This window comes from Macaca mulatta, chromosome 19 (genome assembly GCF_049350105.2).
Source record: "Macaca mulatta isolate MMU2019108-1 chromosome 19, T2T-MMU8v2.0, whole genome shotgun sequence".
Classification (NCBI taxonomy): domain Eukaryota; kingdom Metazoa; phylum Chordata; class Mammalia; order Primates; family Cercopithecidae; genus Macaca; species Macaca mulatta.
The window spans coordinates 16,450,903-16,472,331 of record NC_133424.1 but is presented as its reverse complement, the minus strand read 5'-3'; the positions used below and the strand labels follow the sequence as shown (position 1 = coordinate 16,472,331).

Here is a 21,429-nt window from a genome sequence, read left to right as displayed (position 1 = left end):
AGGCTGTAGGGATTGGCTCGTCGAGCCCAGCCCAGCCTAACCCAGCCTCCCACAACCTTCCTTAAATTGCAGAGCGAGAGAGGAGGGTGTGTGCGACTAGCTGCTCCTGACAGAAGTGCCAGGCTGGGGGTGGCCGGGTCCTGGTCTGGGATGGGGAGAGGTACTGCCTAAGGCTGGGGTGGGTCCAGGCTACTGACCCGGGAGACTGGTGATTTCCTGGTAACCAGACCCCTGGCAGCCTCCCAGTGATTCAGGCTGGGCCTTTCGGGATTCTAATCAGCCTCAATCTCTCCCTTTCTGTGTAACTGGAGGTCACTTGGCTGCTGGTTTTCGTTGGGTGTTTCTGGACTTTAGATCTCAGCTTTTGTTTACTCATTTCAGAGCCTTCCCTGATCTGCCTCCAGCACTGCCCTTCCTTGCCCCTCTCCACTGTCCCTGGAGCTTCCTGGGCCCTTCCCTGGGCCTCAGTGTCTCACCCTCCATCCCGTCTGCCCTTCAGGATGCTACAGTTGAGCCTGTCCTGGCTGGGCCTCGGGCCCGTGGCAGCATCTCCGTGGCTGCTTCTGCTGCTGGTCGGGGGCTCCTGGCTCCTGGCCCGTGTCCTGGCCTGGACCTACACCTTCTATGACAACTGCCGCCACCTCCAGTGTTTTCCGCAACCCCCGAAACAGAACTGGTTTTGGGGACACCAGGGCCTGGTGAGTTTGGTAGCAGGACAGGTCTGGGATCTCAGAACGGATGGAGTTCCCAAGGGGCAGGAATGCGGCTCAGGGAGCTGGGTTTTGAGGGTGGCTGGGGTGTGGGAACACAGAGAAGAGAGGGAGATGGCTCACCCATTCCTCTGCTCACTCACTCATTCCTCTCCTCACTCACTCATTCCTGTCCTCACTCGCTCATTCCTGTCCTCACTCGCTCATTCCTCTCCTCACTCGCTCATTCCTGTCCTCACTCGCTCATTCCTGTCCTCACTCGCTCATTCCTCTCCTCACTCGCTCATTCCTCTCCTCACTCGCTCATTCCTCTCCTCACTCGCTCATTCCTGTCCTCACTCGCTCATTCCTGTCCTCACTCGCTCATTCCTGTCCTCACTCGCTCATTCCTCTCCTCACTCGCTCATTCCTGTCCTCACTCGCTCATTCCTGTCCTCACTCGCTCATTCCTGTCCTCACTCGCTCATTCCTCTCCTCACTCGCTCATTCCTGTCCTCACTCGCTCATTCCTCTCCTCACTCGCTCATTCCTCTCCTCACTCGCTCATTCCTCTCCTCATTCACTCACTCCTCTCCTCACTCACTCCTGTCCTCACTCACTCCTCTGCTCACTCACTCCTCTGCTCACTCATCATTTCTCTCATCACTCGCTCATTCCTCCTCACTTGCCCATTCCTGTCCTCACTCGCTCATTCCTCTCCTCACTCATCACTCCTCTCTTCACTCATCACTCCTCTCCTCACTCGCTCACTCCTCTCCTCACCCGCTCACTCCTCTGCTCACTCATCATTCCTCTCATCACTCGCTCACTCCTCTCATCACTCACTCATTCCTCCTCACTCGCTCATTCCTCCTCACTCGCCCATTCCTGTCCTCACTCGCCCACTCCTCTCTTCACTCACTCACTCCTCTCCTCACTCACTCATTCCTCTGCTGTGCCATCCCAAGTCTTTTCTCTCCTCACTTTCCTCCCACTCCAGCCTGCTTGGATCTTTTTCCTGCCTGTCTTCCCTGTGTTACTGCACCTCTCAGGGGCTCCTGTGGGCGTGGTATGGGTGCGCAGAGCAAAGATCTGGCATTTGCGCCTTCTGTACTGCTGGACTTGAGGCCTCCTGAGCCCACTGTCCAGGGGCTGCTCCCTGCCTGGCCCATTTGCTTGTGTCTGTCCATCTCTGGGCTGCTGCTTTCCCACAGGAATTAGCTCTGAGCCCCTTTCCCTATGCAGCGGGGCCAGAAGAGAAGTGTGGGCAGTCTCCCGCTGCCTCTTTCCTGGAGATGCCTTCCTCCTATCTTGCTCTTCCTCACTAACATGTCCCAGTCAGCCTTGTTGCCTGCCTGAATAAAAGCTGGTCACTCCCTTCTCTTTTCAGAAGCTGCCCTTGACTCTGCAGACCTTGGCCTCTGACTTAGACCTGCTCTTCCAGTTGGGGGACATGGCCTTTGTCTGCTCACTTGTAAATGGCATGATTGATGGGCATGTCCACGGGCGCAGTGGAGGGTGCACAGGACGCACTAGCACAGAGCCTGGCCTGCGGGAGGGGCTGATTGTGGACAGTTAGAGGCACTCCTGTGCCCCTGGGGGCTGCTGAGAACGGAAGGTCCCCAGTGTGGAAGCAACAGCAGCCCATGCAGACCAGCTGGGATGTGAGAGGGATATGGGAACCAGCCACAGGGACACGTCCTGAGGCCACACTGCTGTCTACAAACCTCCTTCCGTGGGGACTTTTCCATGTGGCCGTCCCCAGGTTGAAATCATTTCTAAGATGAGAAAGCACATCCTCTTGAGCAGACAGCTTGCCTTCTCCCTCTGCCTTGGTATTTACTCTTGGATCTTTATATTTATTTATTTATTTATTTATTTATTTATTTATTTATTTATTTATTGAGGCAGAGTCTCGCCCTGTTGCCGAGGCTAGAGTGCAGTGGTGCGATCTCAGCTCCCTGCAACCTCAGCTGCCTGCAACCTCCGCCTCCCAGGTTCAAGTGATTCTCCTGCCTCAGCCTCCTGAGTAGCTACGATGACAGGTGCCCACCACCACGGTCTGCTAATTTTTGTATTTTTAGTAGAGACGGGGTTTCACCATGTTGGCCAGGCTAGTCTCAAATTCCTGATCTCAGGTGATCCGTCCACCATGGCCTCCCAAAGGGCTGGGATTACAGGTGTGAGCCACCATGCCCGGCCATTATCTTTGGATCTTGGGGACAGCCCCAAGAGAGAAGGAGCAGGGGTCAGCAGAGATTCTCTGCAGCCGTTCAGAATCCAGACACGCTGCTCAGGACAGAGGCTGCACCACATCTGGAGGCTGCGGGGGGAACTTGCTGTGGCTCCCGGTGGGGAGTTGCATTACTCAGGGTTCTCTTTAGAAACTGAATTGACAGGATATCTTCCCTCTTATATCTTATGCATGTATGAGACAGAGAGAGAGAGTGAGAGAGAGAGAGAGAGAGAGAGAGAGAGAGAGAGAGATAGTTTATTATAGGAATTGGAAAATGTGATGATGGAGGCCAAGAAGTCCCATGATATAGCATCTGCAAGCCAGAATCCAGGGACACTGGTGGTGTAAATTCAGTGGGAGTCCCAAAAGACCTGAGAACCTGGAGTTCTCATGTCCAAGGACAAGAGTGGATGGATGAGCCAGCTCCAGAAGAGAGCTCACATCCACCCTTTCCTCTGCCTCTTTGTTCTATCCGCACCATCAAAGGGTTGGATGAAACCCACCCCCACTGGGGAGGCGGATCATCCTTCCTCAGTTTACCTATTCAAATGCGAATCTCTTCTGGAAATACACCGATGGACACATCCAGAAATAATGTTTTATCAGCATGTTTTATCTGGGCATCTCTTGGCTCAGTCACATGGAATTCGTGGTTAATTCAGGACACCTAGAATTAACCATCACAAGGGCTGATGGCGTCTGCCTTGCTTTCAGGTCACTCCCACGGAAGAGGGCATGAAGAAGGTCACCCAGCTGGTGGCCACCTATCCCCAGGGTTTTAAGTTTTGGATGGGTCCTACCTTTCCCCTCCTCACTTTATGCCACCCTGACACCATCCGGCCTATCACCAGTGCCTCAGGTACCCAAGCAGAGCTTGTGTTGGGGCAGGGGGAGCTGGGAAACATCAAAGGCCTTCTAGCCTCTCCCCTCCCCAAGCTTCTATGTGGCCCCTGCAGGACCCAGCGCCCTCCTCCTGCTTCTCTCTCAGCCATGTTCCTCTTTCCTTCATGTATTCACCAACCCCCATCTCAGCACCTCCTCCCTCCACTGCCATCTGTCTCTGCTTTTGTGTTCTGGGCACCACTGTGGCCCCAAGAAGCCTCAATTTAAGGCCCTATCCTCAAGGAAGCCCCATGCTTGAGGAAATGGATCTGGACAGAGACAGCTCAAACTTCGTGGAGTCAGGAATTGGCAAGAAGGAGATGGGTGTGAAACCGGGAGAATAAGATCTTTCCTGGGGGCAGGTTGGAAGGCTTCCTGGAGGAGGGGTTGCTGGAAAAATGAGTAAAAAGATGTTAAAGCAAGGGGGGGTGATGCAGTGGACATCATTAGTATCCAGGTCCCCCTGCCAGGCCTGGCATCAACCTTGTCTGTCCCTAAGTCTACAGCACTAGGGGGATTTGAGGCTGGTGGAGAATCTGGGCTGCTATTTATGTGATGTTCACCTCTGGTGAGTTTATTCCTTCTACCTAATCCTGTCACTCATCCACCCTATTCATGACTCTCCTGCTCCAGGCCCCAAGAATCTCCAGTAGGAGATCCCATTCCAGTCTGGGGCCCTTTCTTTCCCTCTGCTCATCCTATCCTTGAACAGGCCAAGCCAAGCAGGGGCAGGGGCAGCATCCCACAGAAACTATGGCTGTAACCTGAAGATGGTGAGTGACTCTGGGCAGGTCCTCAACTCTCTCTGACTGCTGAAGTCTCTTTTAGTTGCGAGTGATGGAAACTCAAGCCCATGTGGTCTAAGCAAATAAAGAGAATCAATGTGCTGTAAGTCCAGGAAGAGTGGTCTTCAGGCATAGTTGGATCCAGGTGTCAATTAATCCACATCACTGGGAATCAGTCTCCTCTCGGTTTTACCATTCTCTGTGTCAGTTTGCCTTTTCATATGGTGTCAACGATGAGTCTCAGAAGCCCAGTTCCAACCAGAAAGCCCACCTTTCTCCCAAGGGTCCCATAGATAGCCTGTGTTTTCTACATTATATTTGATTGTATCGGGTATATGCTTCCACCTGGGATCACACAGAGAAGTCATCATGTGTGGGGCTCAGCTGTGGCTGAGGACATTTGGGGCATGTCAGAGTCTTTTTGGTTCTTGTCTGAGATGTAGTGTGAGGTTGTCTTTTTATCCTGCTTCACATGTCTTGGCCATGTTTGGTGCTTGTCCAAGGTGTAGGACCCAGGGTCTCTTTGAGAACTGTGTGAGGTGTTATTTGAGTCTTAGTCGAGTTAGGTCTTAGGGTAGATTTGAATTATGCCTGAAGAATAGGCTTGGTTACGCCTGGGCCATGTTTAAGACATTATTGGCATCATATTTAAATGTCATCTGAACCCGTCATTGTAGTACACAGAGGTCATGTTACACCATCTCAGGCTCATGGGAGAGCATGTTGTGTGATTTAGGGTTTGTCACGTGTGTTTTGGCCATGTCAGGAAATGTTAACACATGTCAGGGCAATATCCCAGGTCCCAGATCCATGTCAGAAGATAGCAGAGAGTGCTGGGGACATACAAGGTGTCCTAGACCCCTGTAAAGGCATTCTGTAGAGTGTTGAGCTATGCTCAGGTGTTGCAGAACATGTTGGACCATGTAGGAGATATGTCATTGTGTACTGGAGCATACTGTTTTATTGCTGTGCTACTGCAGCCTGGTCTGGTCTCTCCTTCCTCCACCATCCTCCCTTCTTCCTCTATCCTTGACCTTTTTCCTGCTATGCTGGGTGGGAAAAGTGAAAAGTGCACACCCCTGACTGCGAGCATTCCTCCATACTCAAAGTCCTTCTCTTATCCCATGGCCCCTGATGGTCCTCAATGATGTCAGCTGCTGTTGCACCCAAGGATATGATTTTCTATGGCTTCCTGAAGCCCTGGCTGGGTGAGTAATTGAGGTGAATGGGGTTGGGGATGTCATTTAGGGATAAGGGAGGGTGCTGCCCTTGACCACTGTTCTTGATTGCCCTGCTAGGGGATGGGCTCCTGCTGAGTGGTGGTGACAAGTGGAGCCGCCACCGTCGCATGCTGACTCCTGCCTTCCATTTCAACATCCTGAAGCCTTATATGAAGATTTTCAACAAGAGTGTGAACATCATGCATGTGAGTCCCTTGAACTATGAGTTCCAGTGGAGCCTCGGGGTGGAAGGACCACAGGCATATCTGGTCTGCAATTTTAGTTGTGCTTTGGGGCCAATGCTCTTCCTCTCTGAGCCTTGGTTTCCCTATCTGTAAAATGGGAATATTAATCTCTACTTAAACGGTGGTCACATGATGTAGTGGATTCATGTCCCCGGCACATAGTAGCTCTCAGAAGGTGTGAGATTCCATGTTTCTCTCACAGAAACCCTTCAAACTCAAGAGAGTAAAGATGAAGATTGCATAGTAGCAATTGCTGAGTACAAACTGCCTCAAAACTCACTGGTTCAGAGCAATAAGGGTTTATGATACCTAACAAATGTGTGAGACAGTTGGCTGTTTCTTCTGCATGTGGGTGGGATCACTCTTGGTACATGTGCAGCCGTGGGTCAGATGAACAGTTTTGCTGATCCTGGCTCAGTTTATTCACATGTTTGTTTGGGGCTTCACCAACTTCAGGTTGATCTAGGATGGCCTCAGCTGTGACACCTGGACTTTTCCCCATGTGTTTCTCTGCCTCCAGTATGCACCCTGCTGTTCACATGGCATAGACTGGGTTCTGAGAGACTACAAGGAGACTGCAATGTCTCTGGATTTTCTCTCTGCAATGTTTCAAAGTTCAACCAGGCTTAGGTCAGCACAGACTCAAAGTGGCATAAAAGAGGCTCCATTTCTTAATAGAAGTTGCTGGAAAATCATAGTGCAAAGTGTATGAATTCAGGGAGAAGTGAAGAATTGGCAGTTGGGATTTTGCGAAGTGCTTAGGATGGTTTTCTTACTTGCAAGCTGATAAGCTAGCTTTGTTAATACTTCAGTGATTCTGCAAGGAGATACAAGAGTCCTGGGTCAGAGACAAATGACTATTTATTACTCATGGCATAGCAAGCAGTATGTTCTTGGTTTGCATCATTTCTCCAAACCACCCAAATCCCACGGGGTGCCACAGAGAGGTTTCAATAGTTGCCTGCTCATGCAGTACATTGCATGGAAGGAAACAAGCACTAGACTTAGGGAATCTGCTTTTTTTTTTTTTTTTTTTGAGATGGACTCTCTTGCCCAGGCTGGAGTGCAGTGGCGTGATCTCTGCTCACTGCAAACTCTGCCTCCCGGGTTCACACCGTTCTCCTGCCTCAGCCTCCCGAGTAGTTGGAACTCCAGGCACCTGCCACCATGTCCAGCTAATTTTTTGTGTTTTTAGTACAGATGGGGTTTCACCATGTTAGTCAGGATGGTCTCGATCTCCTGACCTCGTGATCCGCCTGGCTCAGCCTCCTAAAGTGCTGGAATTTCAGGCGTGAACCACCGTGCCTGGCCGGGAATCTGCTTTTTTAGCAAGCAGAAGCAAGCCTGATATTGGTCCAGGGGCAGTCATTGCCTTATCTCTCAATGTTGTTCCCTGCAAACACAAGCCTGAGAAATGGCCCAAGCAAGAACAACACGGTGTATATATATATATACACACACACACACACACACACACACACACACACACACACACACACACACACACTTGCTTTAAGTTCTGGGATACATGTGCAGAATGTGCAGGTTTGTTACATAGGTATATATGTGCCATAGGTATACATGCACCCACCAAACCGTAATCCAGGTTTTAAGCCCCACATGCACTAGGTATTTGTCTTTATGCTCTCCCTCCCTTTGTCCTCAACCCCCTGATAGGCCCCAGTGTGTAATATTCCCCTACCACAACAGGGATATTTTTGAAATGAATTTATAGCAATGGAGATGAGTAAAACCAACATTTACCGAGCACTCACCATATCTTAGAAACAGTACCATTTGCCAACTCCATGATATATATTTTGTAATCTAATTTTAATAACCCTGTGAGGTTTTGGTTGGTTTTGCCCTATTTCGGACTATGAAACTGAGGTCCAGAGAGATTAGGGAGCTTGCCAAAGCAACCAGATAGTAAGTGAGCTAGGAGTGCTGAGGTAGTGATTCTATCCTGGTTTATCTGGCCCCAAAGCATGTTGTCCTAACTGTTACCGAAGATTTGATAGATGGGACCTACAGGAGTGCAGGAGGTTGACCAAGAGCACACAGACCATAGGAGGCTGAGCTGGGACTTGAACCCAGGTCTCTCGACTTCCAGCCATGAGTCTTTATCTCCTAGTAGTAATAGTTTCTGGTCCTATCCAAGGCTGGTCCTTCCTAGGGATGGGTGCCTGGGGCAGAGGACCAGGAGGATAATTGCGGGGGGTCCATCTTGGTGTTTGGGTCTGGGAAGGTGCTCACAGGAGGCAGTTCCCAGCTTCAACTCTGTTTTTTCTCTGGCTAGGACAAGTGGCAGCGCCTGGCCTCAGAGGGCAGCGCCAGACTGGACATGTTTGAGCACCTCAGCCTTATGACCTTGGACAGTCTGCAGAAATGCGTCTTCAACTTTGAAAGCAATTGTCAGGAGTGAGTCCTTTCCTATGGCCTGAGAACTTGGGCCACGAACCCAAGGGAGTAGGTTGGAAAAGGATGACTGACTGGGGTAACCAGAAGTGTCTTTCTGAAGGCACTTTCTGTGTGTCATAGCTGGGCTTTGAAGGATGGGGAAGGGAAGAGAGAAAGTACGGTCCTTTCAAGTAGGTAGAAATATTTGAGTATAGGCAAGAAGACTAGGATGAGGCAAGCGTGTGCAGCAGACAGTAGAGATGAGTTTGTGGAAGTAGATAGGGGCTAGATACCAGGACACTGAAAATCAGGAAAAATGGCATGAACTTTATCAGGTGGTTCCCAGGAATCTTTTCAAGGGGGTTGGACCGATGACCGGTGCAGTCACAACTGAGCTCTGTGGAGGTCTGCTGTCATGTGGACACTACACAGAGCTGACATTGGATGCAAGTCGGTTACGGTGGGGGCTGGGCCAGAAAGAGCTGGAAGACAGTGAGGTCTGAGTTTTGTGAACAGTTTTTGGAAGGAAAAGAGTCTAGGCTGGATACTGGGTGGCAGAGACAGAAGAGAAGCATGGTGTCCAAGCTATGCTCTGGGTACCTAGGTGCATGGAAGCAGCTCTCAGAGATAGGATGCCTGGAGAGAAGGGAGTTTGGAGAGTCAAGTCTCCTGGCTGTTTCCGGATACTCAATTTCCTGGTGGACAGTAGCTTCTAGCTGCTGGTGAGAGGTGCTCCTGGGACTTTGCATATGTTAAGTTGTTACCTCCCTCATGCAGGAAGCCCAGTGAATATATTGCCGCCATCTTGGAGCTCAGTGCACTTATAGAAAAAAGAAACCAGCATATTCTCGTGTACCCAGACTTCCTGTATCATCTCACTCCTGATGGGCAGCGCTTCCGCAGGGCCTGCCGCCTGGTGCACGACTTCACAGATGCCGTCATCCAGGAGCGGCGCCGAACCCTCCGCACTCAGGGTATTGATGATTTCCTCAAGAACAAGGCAAAGTCCAAGACTTTGGACTTCATTGATGTGCTTCTGCTGAGCAAGGTGGGCTTCTCTGGGATGTGAATTCAAGTCACAGAGTGGAGATTTATGCCAATGTCAAATGAAAGAACTTGGACTTGATCCAGAGGGCAGTGGGAGCCATGGAACATGCTTGAAAAAGACAGGTCAGAGATAGGTTTGAGAGATGACTCTGTGGAATTCAGCTGGCAGGGGACCGCTAAGTTTGAAATAGTGAGGAGCCTGAGATTTTACTTACATGTTAGTAAGTCAGTCTGACACATTTTAATGCATATCTATATGTCTATGTCTATACCTATGATGACAGATGCACCAAACCCCTGCATCACAGCAGCCTGTTTTAATCATTCGCAGCAATAGCAGCCACCAGAGTAGGATTGTAGAGCTGACCCTCCATTCCCATATTCCTCCTAGGGTAGCACAATGTTTTTACCTGTAAATACACCAGAATGCACTGCAGAGAGGGGGCCCCACATTATACATTATACATCTTGGAACTTATATAGGATAGCTAGCACATTTGCCCCTTCTTCCTTCCAGGGTGAGTGTGAGAATGGCAGAGAGAGAGAGAGAGAGAGAGAGAGAGAGAGAGAGAGAGAGAGAGAGGGAGGAAGAGAAGAGAAGAGAAGAGAAGAGAAGAGAAGAGAAGAGAAGAGAAGAGAAGAGAAGAGTGTTTCTTTTGTTCTGGAATAAAAACTACTACTTTCCAGGGAGATTGCCATCCCTGTAGGTTTATAGGTTTATAACCCAGATGACTTCTGGAAAGATAGGAAGGATTCTCTGAGTTTATCACTCTAGAATGTGAGCAAATATCTATACAGCAATACTTAATTCCTTCCTTCCTTCCTTCCTTCCTTCCTTCCTTCCTTCCTTCCTTCCTTCCTTCCTTCCTTCCTTCCTTTCTTTCTTTCTTTCTTTCTTTCTTTCTTTCTTTCTTTCTTTCTTTCTTTCTTTCTTTCTTTCTTTCTTTCTTTCTCTCTCTCTCTCTCTCTCTCTTTCTTTCTTTCTTTCTTTCTTTTTTCTTTCTTTCTTTTTTCCTTTCTTTCCTGTCTTTCTTCCTTTCTTTCTTTTTTTGAGATGGCGTTTTGCTGTTGTTGCCCAGGCTGGAGTGCAATGGTGCGATCTCTGCTCACTGCAACCTCTGCCTCCTGGGTTCAAGCGATTCTCCTGCCTCAGCCTCCCAAGTAGCAGGGATTACAGGCATGCACCACCACGCCAAGCTTTTTTTTTTTTTTTTTTATGGTAGAGACAGGGTTTCTCCATGTTGGTCAGGCTGATCGCGAACTCCCGACCTCAGGTGATCCACCTACCTTGGCCTTCCAAAGTGTTGGGATTACAGGTGTGAGCCACTGCATCTGGACAATACTTAATTTCTAACCTCCAAGCCAAATTGCCATTGAAATATGCTGTAACCCAGGTTGCCAGTAATACTTTACTCCAAAAGTCCTCATTATTCAGAGACAAGATAATATTCATAGGTCATTGACTCTTCCCAGCAGGGCCAAATAGGAGGCAAAGAAGGCAGCGGGAAAGCCCGTGGTTGGTGGGCTCTGATGGTGGTTACCAAGAGACATCTAGGAGTGCACGATGGGCTTGGTTTTCTGGAAGGAGGATGGATCTTCAGAAATTGTTTTAGGTTTTACTCAAGAGCCCCCAGAGCTGGTGTGATTTGGGCAGGGGTATTGTCTTGCCTTCTTTCCAGGATGAAGATGGGAAGGAGTTGTCTGATGAGGACATAAGAGCAGAAGCTGACACCTTCATGTTTGGGGGTGAGGGTCTCAGTGTGGGACTACAGTGGGGACAGGGGCCTCTCCATCCCAGGGACATGGTGGGTGGACCCTGGATCACTCCATTCTGCCCATCCTCCCGCTCCCTACGTTCTCCCGAGAGCCTCAGTGTGTGGGTGCTGTCCACCCTCTGGTGCTGAAGCAGCCCAGAATCCCGTTTTGCTTGGCTGCCCCTCAGGCCATGACACCACAGCCAGTGGTCTCTCCTGGGTCCTATACCACCTCGCACAGCACCCAGAATACCAGGAACGCTGCCGGCAAGAAGCGCGAGAGCTTCTGAAGGACTGTGAGCCTGTTGAGATTGAATGGTGAGTGCAGGTGCTGGCCTATTCTTGATCTTTTCTCATTGGTTCTGCTCCTCAGGTGGGTGGGGAGAGGGAGTTGCTTTCTGTCACTTCTTCCATTATCTCTTAGTGGGAATCGGCGCAAATGTCAGAGGCAGGGCTTAATACCCAGCCAGGCCAGCAGGGGATGGTTTGCAGGCTTTTGGGACCCGGGCTGCTGGGAGAATTGGTGACAGTACGTAAAGGCAGATGATGCCACTTAGCATGTATTCAACAAATGAATTTCTCCGCCACCTCCTCTTTTCACTGAATTATCATATTTTTTCAAATATCTTCACTTTCTGAATGTTTGCTCTTCTGTACCCTATTTCAATCCTGTTGTGCCGTCCAAGGATTTCTAAGGGAGACCTGAGGGTAGAAGTCATTCATTCCTGTCCAGAACACCTGCATCGTTCATGTATCCAGTCTTCATTCAGCAAACGCTCCCACACTGCATTCCCATTCCCAGTTTTGTTTCTAGCACCTTTCAGTACTCTGGAGACCTTGAAAGGATCCAACCCTGTGATCTGTTTTCCCAGTGCTCCCAGCCTGGTGGGGGAACAGCCCCAGGACAGGAAACTCCCAGCACAGATGGGCAGGGATGAGGTTGAGAGCAAGAGAAGCATGACTGGCGGTACAGAAAGTGTCTCAACCAGGCACAGTGGCTGAACCTGTAATCCCAGCCACTCAGGAGGCTGAGGTGGGAGGATCACTTGAGGTCAGTACTTCAAGATGAGCCTGGACCATATAGCGAGAATCTTTCTCTAAAAAATATGAAGACATGAAAATAAAAGTGAGGTGTCTTGGTTGAGACCCTTAATAATGATCAGTTGATATTTGGATGCAGCAGTGCCCTAGGTCAAGAAGGCAGCCTGGGCCAAGGTCGAGGGAGGAGAGAGGGAGGGAGGCAGTAGTGCCCTAGGTCAAGAAGAGAGCCTGGGCCACGGTCGAGGGAAGAGAGAGGGAGGGAAGGAGAGCAGGAGAGAGAGAAAAAGAGAAAGAGAGAGAGAGAGAGAGAGACCAAGAGAAAGAGGGAGAGAAGGGAAAGAAGAGAAAGAAAAGAGGGAAAAAGAGAAGTGGCTTGTGTGCAGGGGGAGGGAGAAGGTCATAAAGAGAGAATGGAGACAGAAGGAAAGTGAGAGAGAAAGAGAGGGAAGACAGAAAGAAACAGAGAGATAGATAGAGAGGGAGAAACTGAGTCATGATGAGATGATGAACCTGGAGATGGGAGCAGAGCCTGGGTGTGGAATACATGTGAAAAATGTGAAGAACTTCAATTTTAACTCAAGGTCCATGGGAAGAGACAGGTAGTAGAACAATCTTTTTAGGGCTAGTGTAGAGGGCATACTGGAGAGGACCAGTTGTAGAATGAAGTCCCAGGGAGGACATTCTGAGGTCTGAACCAGGCCAGGAGCTGGGGATGGAGAGGAGACATTGAACTGGACAGGCCGTTTGAAGGGAGCATCCTCACCTCCAAGCCTTTACTCAGCACAGCAGTCCTGTGAGGTGGAGAAACATTTTTATGCTTTTAAAACCAAGATTTCAAGCAAAATTACACATTGTTAAAAAAAAGTGTCCAAAAATTTTGATGAAAAATGAACTACCTTCTTAAGCCTACCCTGGCAGTTTCCATCATCAATGGTTTTCTCTGTGTCCTTCTAGAAAATGGCTATTCTGATGCCCACTGTATATGAACACACATTCTCTTTTTCTATATGTGTAGGAGTACATAAAATAGACACAGGTCTGCACACTATGTATCTTTAAGATCTTCTGTTTTTCTCAAAATATGAGTTTTGGAAAATGAGTTTGTTTTTCAATTTGTCTTTATTTTTAATTGACAAATTTTGATTATATATATTTATGGGGCACACTGTGATGTTATGATGTACACAATGCAGAATGATTAAATCAACTTAATGGTCATATCCATTACCTCATATACTTATTATTTTAGCAGTGAGAACATTAGAAATTTTCTCTTTTGGCCATTTTGAAAAACATATTGTATTATTATTAACTGTAGTCACCATGCATATAATAGATCTGAAAACTTATTCGTCCTGTCTAATGGAAACTTGTACCCTTTGACCAACATCTTCCTGTTCTTTCTTCCTCTCTCCTCTGGCAACCACCATTTTCTTCTCTGTTTATATGATTTCTATGTTACCTATTTTAGCTCTCACAGATAATTGAGATCATTTGCTATTTGTCTTCTTGTGCCTGGCTTATTTCACTTAGCATAATGTCCTCCAGAATCATCCATGTTGTCACCAACGAAAGGATTCTTTTCTTTTTAAAGGCTGAATACCATTCTACTTTGCATTTATACATGGAAAATGAGCGTTGACTTACAAAAACAATGATGAGAACAGATTCTTCTTAGACTCAATGAGACATTACAGATAAGACAGGGTTTATCCTTGACGTTCATGCCACCCCACCTAATATCCTTCCTTTCCCTAAAGGGGTCTCTTGAGACATCAATTTGTCATCTAACTGTCTGCTTTATCTATCTATCTATCTATCTATCTATCTATCTATCTATCTATCTATCTATCTATCTATACATCTGTCTATATGTTCATCCATCCATCCATCCATCCATCCATCCATCCATCCATCCATTTATCCTATCTATTCATCCTTCCTGTCTATCTATCCATCCATCCATTGATCTATCTCTATCATGTATTTCCATATATATGTTATGTATTTTATTGATATAAATAGGAGTCAATTAAATATATACATATTGATATATTTTAATATATATTAAATTTATTAATATATTTATTTAATTTAATAATTAGGAGTCAATAAAATGTATATATTTCCATATACATAGAAATATATATTTCCATATATATACACTATGTATTTTGCCCTTTGCTGTTTATTTATATGCATTTTGTGGCTTGTTTTTGCCTCTCAACAGTGTGTCTTACAGCTGTTTTTTTTAGTATGGCATAACATTCCATATTTTATTTGTTTCACATCTTTGTTGAAAGCGCTTGTGTGAATCTTTCCAATTATTGTAGATATGGCCAATTTGCCTTCCAGAATCTCTGTACTGGTTTACCTTCCAGCTTGCATTGTGTGACACAGCTCGTGACCTATTTCCTCCTTTTTTGTAGTTGCATTGTATACTAGTGTTCTGCTGTGTGGATGTTTATCTAAACATCTTCCCACCAATGTATATTTAGCTTGTTTCAGACTTTTGCTAAATTAAACCTGTTGCAGTCAGCATGTGTGTACAGTGACCATTGCTTATTTGTGTGAATATCTCTGCAGGACAAATTCCCAAAAGTGCAATTGCAGAATCAAAGACCATTTCATTCTACAATTTTAATAATGATAAAAAATCCATTCCTACTAACTGAGTATGATGGCACCAGCTTTCCCATAACTTCACCAAGAGTATTACATTATTATTAATTTTTTTTCAATTTTTAAGTTTCTGGCTACGCAGGTTGGTTACATAGGTAAATGTGTGCCATGGTGATTTGCTGCACCTATCAACCCATCACCTTGGTATTAAGCCCAGCATCCTTTAGCTTTTCTTCCTGATGCTATCCCTTCCCCAGCCCCTCCCCCTGACAGGCCCCAGTGTGTGTTGTTCCCCACCATCTGGCCATGCATTTTCCTTGTTCAGCTCCCACTTATAAGTGAGGACATGTGGTGTTTGGTTTTCTGTTCCTACATTAGTTTGCTGAGAATAATGGCTTCCGGCTCCATCCATGTTCCTGCAAAGGACGTGATCTTGTTCATTTTTACAGTTGCCTAGTATTCCATGGTGTATATGAACTGCATTTTCTTTATCTCAATTATCATTGATGGGCATTTGGGTTGATTCATGTCTTCACTATTCTGAATAGTGCTGCAGTGAACATATGCATGCATGTATCTTTATAACAGAATGATTTATATTTCTTTGGATATATACCCAGTAATGGGATTTCTGGGTCAAATGGTATTTCTGCCCCTAGATCTTTGAGGACTCACCACACTAAATTTTTGTCAGTCTGCCTATTTCTTCTTTTAGTGAACATTTCCTTAAATAAGAGTGGGATAGGACGTCTTTTGCCATTTCTTTTTTCTTTTTATGGAAGAAATCATCTTACATTGTTTGCTGTTTTCTTTTGGGTTATTTTCTCATATTTACTTATGAGAATATGTATTAAAGTTAATCTTTTTTTCTGTCACTTTTTGCCTTTTGACTTCTTGGGGACAGTTTTGGGTAGTTTATATGAAGCCAATTTTGTCCACATTTTCTTTTGTAACTGTACTATCCAGCCATTTCCCAGGGTTTTGTGGGGCTTCCTTTACCAGATGTGAAGTTTCACTTATTCACATATCTGTCTCTGAGCTCCCTATTCTGTTCTTTGGTCTGTTTTCCTGTTCTTGCAGCTTTGCCATGATACATTTATTACTGTACCTCAGTAATAGGTCTTAATATCTGGTAGAATGACTTTCTCTTCTGTTTTTATTTCAATAATTTTGGGGGGGGTGTACAGGTGGTTTTTGGTTACATGGATGAGTTCTTTAGTGGTGAGCTCTGAGATTCTAGTGCACCTGTCTCCTAAGCAGTGTACAGTGTACCCAATATGGAACCTTTTATCCCTTGCCTCCCTCCCAACCTGCCTCCCTGAGTCCCCAAAGTCCATCATGTCACTCTGTATCTTTTTGCATCCTCATAGCATAGCTTCCACTTGTAAGTGAGACTGTATGATATTTGTTTTTTCATTCCTGAGTTATTTCACTTAGAATAATGGTCTCCAGTTCCATTCAAGTTGCTGCAAAAGACATGGTTACATTCCTCTTTATGGTTGAGTGATGGTGTATATATGCTACAATTTCTTCATCCACTCGTTTGTCAGTGGGCACTTAGATTGGCTCCATATCCTTGCAATTGTGAATGGTGCTACTATAAGCATACATGCGTATGCGTCTTTTTCATATAATGCCTTCTTTTCCTTTGGGTAGATACCTAGTAGTGAGATTGTTGGATGGAATGGTAGATCTACATTTAGTTCTCTAAGGAATCTCCTTACTGCTTTCCACAGATGTCGTACTAATTTACATTTGCACCAGCAATGTAAAAGTGTTCCCTTTTCACCACATCCACACCAACATCTATTGTTTTTTGACTTTTTAATTATGGTTATTCTTGCAGAAGTAGGGGGTATCTCATTGTGGTATTAATTTGTATTTCCCTGATGATTAGTGATGAGCATTTTTAAATATGTTTGTTCACTGTACATTTTCTTTTGAGAAATGCCTATTCATGTCTTTGCCTACTTTTTGATGGGGTTATTTGGTTTTTTGCTTGCTGATTTGTTTGAGTTCCTTGTAGATTGTTGATACTAGTCCCTTGTCAGATGCATAATTTGCAAATATTTTCTTCCACTATGTGGGTTGTCTGTTTACTCTGCTGATTGTTTCTTTTGTTGTGCAGAAGCTTTTTAGTTTAATTAGGACTGATTTCTTTATTTTTGTTTTTGTGGCATTTGCTTTTGAGGTCTTAGTCATGCATTCTTTGCCTAAGCCAACTTTCTCTTCTCTAATATTTTATTTTCAGATTGACTTAGCTGTTCATGATTTTTTCTTCCCAAAAAAGTTTAGAGTAAGTTCATCAAGTTCCTAAAAATTAGATTATCATTTGCACTGAATATATTCTCTCGTTTGACTTGATATATCATATCAAGTAACTTCAGGTAACATCATAATATTGACACATGGTTTGTCATAGTAAAATGGTTATTAATGTATTAAAATAATATTTAAGCTTTTAATAGATATTAAAATACTTGCTTAGATATCATATGCAAGTTTTGCTAGATCAATCCTTACATATTTTGTTGCTATCGTGAAGTGTACCTTTTATTCAGATTGAGGGAAATGTATAAATTCATTTGAAATACAGAGACTTTATGTCTCTTGTTAAATTTTATTCAGATATTTTATATTATTATTAATAGCTTATCTTTTATCTTTTTCCAGCTGCTTGTTATTTCTACATGGGAAAACTAATAATTTGTACATTTAAATTTAGTTCCCAATGAACATAGTACATGATAAATGTGATATTTTGTATCAAGAGAAAAAAATATAGATCATTAGGTAAAAGCTCTTAGGACAACTGGGAAGTTTCCTGGAAAAAAATCAACTCAATCTGGTTGCCATGTCTTATAATAAGAAAATGTTCAGATTACTCAAGTATATAGTTTTTTTAAAGGCTGTTAAATGCTCTAGAAGAAACCACTGGAAAAGTATTTTATAGCTTCAGAGTAGAGATAACCCTATTTTGATACAAGTCCCAGGAGCTAGACAAGAAAACTGACATACTGTTAAATGGGAAAAGATATGGAATATGTGTATAGTATATGATGTACTCATGTTTTTAGGATGCCAAAAATTAGCTCTAGAAAGATACATAAAAATAATAATAACTTAGGCAACCTGTGAGGAGAAGAAGCAGATGACATTGGGCCATAGGGGTAGATGATGATTTATAGTTTTCAAATTTTGAACCACTTAAGTGTACAATGTATTAAAATTTTAAACAGCCACAGAAAAAGAAGAAAGATTAAGCAAAGAATTCAGCTCTCTTACTGGATCTTAAATGTTTGTAAATGCTTTCCAGTGAAGTGTTCTGTTTTTCTAAGTATAAAATCACCATCTGCCAAAATGATACATTTACTGCCACATTTCAAATTGCAATCCTTTCTCTTTTTTTTTTTCCTTGTCTAATTGCATTTGCTACTATCTCTAGTACAATGATGAATAAGACCAAAACACTGGATCTGGGTATTTTGTTTCTTATTCACTTGCATTTTGTGTTTGCTTTCTTGCCATAAAGGATATTTACTTTTATGCAAATATGTTAACTTTTTTTTTTTTTTTGAGATGGAGTCTCGCTCTGTCACCCAGGCTGGAGTGCAGTGGTATGATCTCAGCTCACTGTAAGCTCTGCCTCCCGGGTTCACACCGTTCTCCTGCCTCAGCCTCCCGAGTAGCTGGGACTATAGGCGCCCGCCACCATGCCCGGCTAATTTTTTGTATTTTTAGTAGAGATGGGATTTCACCATGTTAGCCAGGATGGTCTCGATCTCCTGACCTCATGATCCACCCACCTCGGCCTCCCAAAGTGCTGGGATTACAGGCGTGAGCCACTGCGCCCGGCCCAAACTTTTTTTTTTATAGCTGGCTTCAGGGTGTTGCGTTTTCCTCAGAATAATCTTCAAGAAATCGGCACCATTTTTTTCCGGTACTTTTCTAATTCTCTGCTTTTCTAATTTTGCTCTGCTTTTTAAATTATCCAGTATTTCATTCGTGGGGAATTTATTTTGTGATAGGGATAAAAAGGTCTCGCTTAGAAACAGAGAAGCTGGAGAATTGTGTCTTTGCTCACTTGATAACCGTTGGGGCTGGGGTGTTTTCTTAGGGATGACTTGGCCCAGCTGCCCTTCCTGACCATGTGCATTAAGGAGAGCCTGCGGCTGCATCCCCCAGTTCCTGCCGTCTCCCGATGCTGCACCCAAGACATTGTGCTCCCGGATGGCCGGATCATCCCCAAAGGTGCTCACAGCCTCATGGAGAGGAGCCTTCTGGGTAGGAAGAGAGGCCTTCAGGCAGGGGGGCCTTGTCCTGACTGCCCTCTTCTCTCACACAGGCGTTATCTGCATCATCAGTATTTTTGGGATCCATCACAACCCAACTGTGTGGCCAGACCCTGAGGTACTGCCTCCCTCACCCCACCCTTTTAGGGATCCGTTCCAAGGTTCCTAGAGGAGGTGACAGGGTTTTGACCAGGCAAATCCAACGTGACTTCCACTCAATGGAGACACATCTGCCAAAATGTTTCTCCAAGGCTGGTGGTCTTGGAGAAAACTGGGAGACCCCACCCAGCGGGGAGACCCCAACCAGCAAGCCTTCTTGGTCTCACCTGCAGGTCTACGACCCCTTCCGCTTCTACCAAGAGAACATCAAGGAGAGGTCACCTCTGGCTTTTATTCCCTTCTCGGCAGGGCCCAGGTAAGGATGGCCTGAGGCTGAGGCAGAGATGGCCTGATGAGGCGGAGATGGGTGCAGGGGTCACAAAAGGGGGAAGTTACAGATGGTCCCAGTTCCAGCTCTCCTTCCCTCCCTTCCTCAGGAGTTAATGGGCAACAGTTCACAGAATGGGGTTGGGTAGGTCCTAGAGGGGTCTGCAGTGTGCTCAGAGTCCCCTCCTTTATCTGCTGATCCGAAGTGGAGGTAGGAACCTGGGCCAGGTTTGGGGGATATGCAAGCACACATGGGAGTCCTGTGGACACTTAGTCCCTCTTTCTGCCCCTCAAGCCGATCTGGGTGTGATTCGGGGTCCCAGGCCAGGTTCTAAGCATGATGGGGCCGGGATGGGGGTCATGGGCACAGTCAGATTCCCTCACTTTCGCCCCCAGAAACTGCATTGGGCAGGTGTTCGCCATGGCTGAGATGAAGGTGGTCCTGGCACTCACGCTGCTGCGCTTCCGCATCCTGCCGACCCACCCTGAGCCCTGCAGGAAGCCGGAGCTGGTATTGCGTACAGAGGGTGGACTTTGGCTGCGGGTGGAGCCCCTGGGTGTGAACTCACAGTGACTGTCCTACCCACCCACCCACCTTTGTAGATTCCCAGGAATAAAACTATGCTGACACCTCTGCTTTAGCCTCATTGACAACCAGCAAGGGGCTCTTGGGGACTGGTGGGATCTAAGAAAGAGGAGTGAGTGGGTGGAAGCAGGGTGATGTCTCTAACTCAAAACTCTGACTGCCTCTCTAAGCACAGGGCACCTAGGCCCTTAGTGGGTTTTCCCAGAGCCCAAGTAAAAACTTTATCCTGTGGGAAGTAGGGAGCCCTGGGAGGTGTTTGAGCAGGAGAGGGAAGAGGATTAAGAATAGATTTAAGGAGCAAGACTGAGACTCTGATTCAGCGAGAAGCAACCTTAGAGGCAGATCATTTCATCTGTCCTGGGAATGTCCCCTCAAGACTGGAGTCCCCAGCTCAGAACAAAGGGAAAGGGGTGCAGCTTCCACCCTGGCAAGCTCTCAGAACTTTTTAGTTCCTTTTCCCACCAACATCCCACCTCTGTTTCTCCCTCTCCCAGTTGGTTCCCTCTGTGACTCTCTTCCCAAACCTTCAGAGGCATAGGATCTGGAGCCAGGCTGCTTGGGCTCAAGTCCTGGCTCTGCTGTGTGACTTAAGCAAGTTAATTCCTCTCTGTGCCTCGGTTCCCTCAACCACGTAATGGAGACAACAGCATTGCCTATATTAGGGTTTTCCTGAGCTCTCAATATAAGGGACTGAGAACTGTGCCTAGCACACAATGAATGCTAAATATGTGGGGCCATTGTTATTTCCGCTCTCAGAAAGTCTGGCTGTTAAAGAATGCTGTCTTTCAAGATCGTTATTTCTACCATGACTTTAAAGGCTGTATTTTGGAACTCAAAGGCAAAAATTCTAACATCTGTGCTCTTTGAACAATCTCGTCTTCCTAGAGGGCTGTGCATATAAGAGGTATATATATATTTTTTCCTGAGGGTGGCGAAGGCACCTGACTGTGTGAGGTGGTAGGAGAATGAGAGAAACCTCAGCCAGTGTCTCAAAATAAAATCCTGCTACAAATATTGATCTCTTTTCATAGCCTAAGGGATATGGCATCACTAACTCCTGTTGACTTCTCTAATCTCTTCTCTAGCTGACCTCCTTCCCTTGCTACAGTCAGTTACTCTGGCCTTGATTCTGATCTCTAAATACATTATATTTTTATCTGGGGTCATTGTATTGCCTTTACACCTTTATCAAAGATAAGTTGCC

At 45.9% G+C, this 21,429-nt stretch overlaps 1 protein-coding gene across 5 annotated transcripts; it reads left to right on the top strand.

Annotated features, from left to right (window-relative positions):
- The first annotated feature begins 53 nt into the window (after positions 1-53).
- Positions 54-20,269, top strand: CYP4F11 (cytochrome P450 family 4 subfamily F member 11). Of its 5 annotated transcripts, none has more exons than XM_077978201.1 (13): positions 54-116; positions 500-698; positions 3,640-3,784; positions 5,747-5,800; positions 5,891-6,018; positions 8,357-8,478; positions 9,235-9,505; positions 11,184-11,250; positions 11,447-11,576; positions 19,039-19,172; positions 19,267-19,331; positions 19,546-19,628; positions 20,036-20,269. In XM_077978201.1, the coding sequence occupies exons 2-13, from the start codon at positions 501-503 to the stop codon at positions 20,211-20,213; spliced, it is 1,575 nt and encodes a 524-aa protein (XP_077834327.1). In that variant the 5' UTR covers positions 54-116; position 500; the 3' UTR covers positions 20,214-20,269. The 5 variants fall into 5 exon arrangements, with proteins under 5 accessions (XP_077834327.1, XP_014978688.3, XP_077834330.1 ...); XM_015123202.3 differs by having other exon boundaries at positions 54-160; XM_077978204.1 differs by lacking the exon at positions 3,640-3,784 and having other exon boundaries at positions 54-160.
- The last annotated feature ends 1,160 nt before the right edge of the window (positions 20,270-21,429 follow it).